General features: G+C 43.1%; 1 protein-coding gene across 1 annotated transcript; it reads left to right on the top strand.

The window, feature by feature from the left end:
• Positions 1–454: 454 nt before the first annotated feature.
• Positions 455–2,179, top strand: iscu (iron-sulfur cluster assembly enzyme). The gene is made up of 5 exons (XM_039803827.1): positions 455–601; positions 797–910; positions 983–1,093; positions 1,183–1,261; positions 1,552–2,179. Exons 1-5 carry the CDS (start codon positions 500–502, stop codon positions 1,641–1,643), a joined length of 498 nt encoding a protein of 165 aa, XP_039659761.1. The 5' UTR covers positions 455–499; the 3' UTR covers positions 1,644–2,179.
• The last annotated feature ends 917 nt before the right edge of the window (positions 2,180–3,096 follow it).

Below are 3,096 nucleotides of genomic sequence, written 5' to 3'. Positions count from 1 at the left end.
TGTCAAGTTTACAAGCACATTCACTGCCCTCTGCCCGGTTAAACCACTGACACTTTCCAGTTTCAGAACACTAATATTGCCCTCCTTAGGAAAACAATTAATTATTATTATATTATTATTATTAGTACAACAGGTGGTTTTGTGTGCACATGAAGCCTCGAGAAATGAAACCTTTTGCGAACCAATTTGCTGGAAAGCTTAAATGCTTCATGTCTGATGTTCTGATTCTGATTCTGAAGCTTTATCTCGCCATCACTACACTGGTAACCTAACCTAACATCGTGAGAGTTGGAGTCGGTATAATACATCCATGGATGGAGTCTGTGCCTGAACAGCTAGTGCCTCTTGCAGGTGTAACAGCTACTGTTAGCCGCTAGTAGGGGCTCCTTCATCGGTGATACCCTGGTGATACCTTCCTTCTTCACTTGTTTGTCAACAAAATGTGGTCGTCCTCACTCGTCCTCACTCGTTGATTTCCGTTCATCATCGGTAACCCAACATGGCGATTGCGTCTTTACGAATCTCCGCGTCCTCGCTGTTGTTATTGAGCAGACGTTTGTTCAGCCCTGAGCTGAATGCTCTCTGTTCATATCACAAAAAGGTAAACAATTAGATGTGTTTTAAACTCCTAATTATAAACTTAGCTACGCTACTTGTCCTTATAACGTTACATTCATGGTGTTGTCTGACAGTAGGTAGCTAGCTAACCGTAGCTAAGTTTAACGTTACCAGCTATGTCACATCTTTCTAACACATAACCAATCATGTTCTCTTTGTTATTGTCACTTTCCAATAGGTGGTGGACCACTATGAAAACCCAAGAAATGTGGGAACTCTAGACAAAAACTCCAAGAACGTGGGAACTGGTTTGGTGGGTGCACCAGCCTGTGGTGATGTAATGAAGCTTCAGGTAAGTTGGGAGGTCAAATTCAGTCCAACTATTGTACAACTAGCTAGGTGTTTGATCATATATCGTCTCCAGATCCAGGTGGACGAAAATGGCAAGATTATTGAAGCAAAGTTTAAGACATTTGGCTGTGGATCAGCCATTGCCTCCAGCTCTCTAGCAACAGAGTGGGTGAAGGGGAAGTCGGTGAGTTTATTAATACGAATGAAAAGGAAAAGAGAACAATGGCTTTACAAGTCCTGCTTTTTTTGGTGAAGTCTGTTTTCATCCGGTAGGTTGATGAAGCTCTGAAGATCAGGAACACAGACATTGCCAAAGAACTCTGCCTTCCTCCAGTCAAGCTTCATTGCTCCAGTAAGTTTAAAGTAATACAATTAAAGAATAGAAGCAGTGTAATGTGCTTTCTAACACAAGTCAGTGTTATTATCACGCACACCCTGAAAGCTTAATAAAAATAAAGATGGATGACAAGTTAAAGGGGAAAAAGTGTCTCAGCAAGGTGTTGGTATATGAGCCACAAGAACACCTTCAGTGCAGGTTTTCCAATAATTTGTTAACTGACCCAGGCTGTATATTTCTTGGTAAAATCAAAGCTTAATTTCATGCTTAAAGCTTGTCTGAAAACCTCACTCCTTTTCTTTCAGTGCTTGCAGAAGATGCCATAAAGGCAGCGCTGTCAGACTACAGATTAAAACAACAGGACAAGAAGGAGGAGCGTGTACACGCCACCAGTTAATATCTTGTTATTAACTATCCATTATGTCTCAGTACCAGCCCTTTAAGGTTTTACTGCAGTGCTGTTTGGAAGATTGTTTACTAATACAACGTCAGGTATTGCACCCTCTTCTGGGAGTTTTATACTGTTTAACATTCTCTTTAAAATGGAAGGTGCTATTAGTGTTGATCAGAAGTTGGTTATTAAATGCTGATTTTGGAGTGGGAAGTTCATGTTGAATGTAGTGAATGAAGTCCGATCCTTAAATCTAAATATGGAAAACTCAACATTGTTCTTACTTTGCAGTGCTTTCCTACACAGAACACAAATGAGATCATAAGTCGGATACTAAGTTGAGATGTGTTTTTCTTGTATGTATATATATTTTGGTATTTGGCTTGATTGTATAAAATCACTGGTCCCACATGGTGGATTCAGTATGAACATGCATTTAGGTCGACAGCTAAAGTACACATACAAAAGCAATATACAGAGTATTGTATGAGACTTTGTACTTATTGTGAGCCAATATATATAAAAAAAACCAAACAAAAACATTTTCGGTGTGTCTGCCGTTGTCATTCACCAGATCCTACATCAAGCGGAGCCACTCTCTGTTGGTGCAGAAGTACCTTTTTCAGTACAAGCAGCACTGCCAGCATTAGGAGAACTACTAATACACATAACACAGCGAGCAGAGAGATGACCACTGCAGAGTCTTGTGTGAACGGCCGTGGGACGGGAGTGGGCCAGGATGCGTCTCTGTTTGTGGAGAGCAAAGATCGTGTCCCTTCAGCAGAGGTTGCATTAAGGTGAGGGGACCGACCTGTGATGTTGTCTCTGCAGTTCTGTTCCTTATCAGGGATAGAAGTAGTGGTTTTTAAATGTAGTGGGCTGACCGACTGTGTTTTATTTAGGGACAAACACTCCTCATAGGTAAGGGTCTCTAAAGAGTAGTGGTCAGTTAACACACGAGTCTTGTGAGCATCGTTGGAAAGAAGTCCAGCAGTGGTTTTCTGTGATACTCTCTTTGACAAGTTTCCCAAATACCTCTTGTTTTTAAATGGGCTTGGTCCCGTGGGCTTTGCTGTCAGCGTCTCTAGCTTTCTCTCCAGCGCGGAGTTGAGGTCCAGTTGCTGCGTCCTCTCATTTGGCTTCAGGACACGAGGACAGATATCCATGACGGAGAGGTTCAGAAGCAGGCGGTGAGCAAAATGGACTGGCTCGCTGCACACCAGGTCTGTGGCCATCCTCAGCCTACCACTCAGCAGCCAGCGGTAAAGATACAAGATGTCACACTCACACACCCACAGGTTGTTGGTGAGGTCCACCGATCTGAGACGTGGCAGGCTGTCGAAGGCGCTCTCTGGGACTGAACGCAGGCAGTTGCTGTTGATCTTGAGGATCTGCAGGTTGACCAGGGCAGACAGCGAGGGCAGGTCCAGGACAGAGATGCAGTTTGCTGAGAGGTCTA

The sequence above is a fragment of the Perca fluviatilis genome, chromosome 6 (genome assembly GCF_010015445.1).
Source record: "Perca fluviatilis chromosome 6, GENO_Pfluv_1.0, whole genome shotgun sequence".
NCBI lineage: Eukaryota > Metazoa > Chordata > Actinopteri > Perciformes > Percidae > Perca > Perca fluviatilis.
Note: the sequence above shows the minus strand (reverse complement) of the source record. Positions and strands in the feature narration are given on the sequence as shown.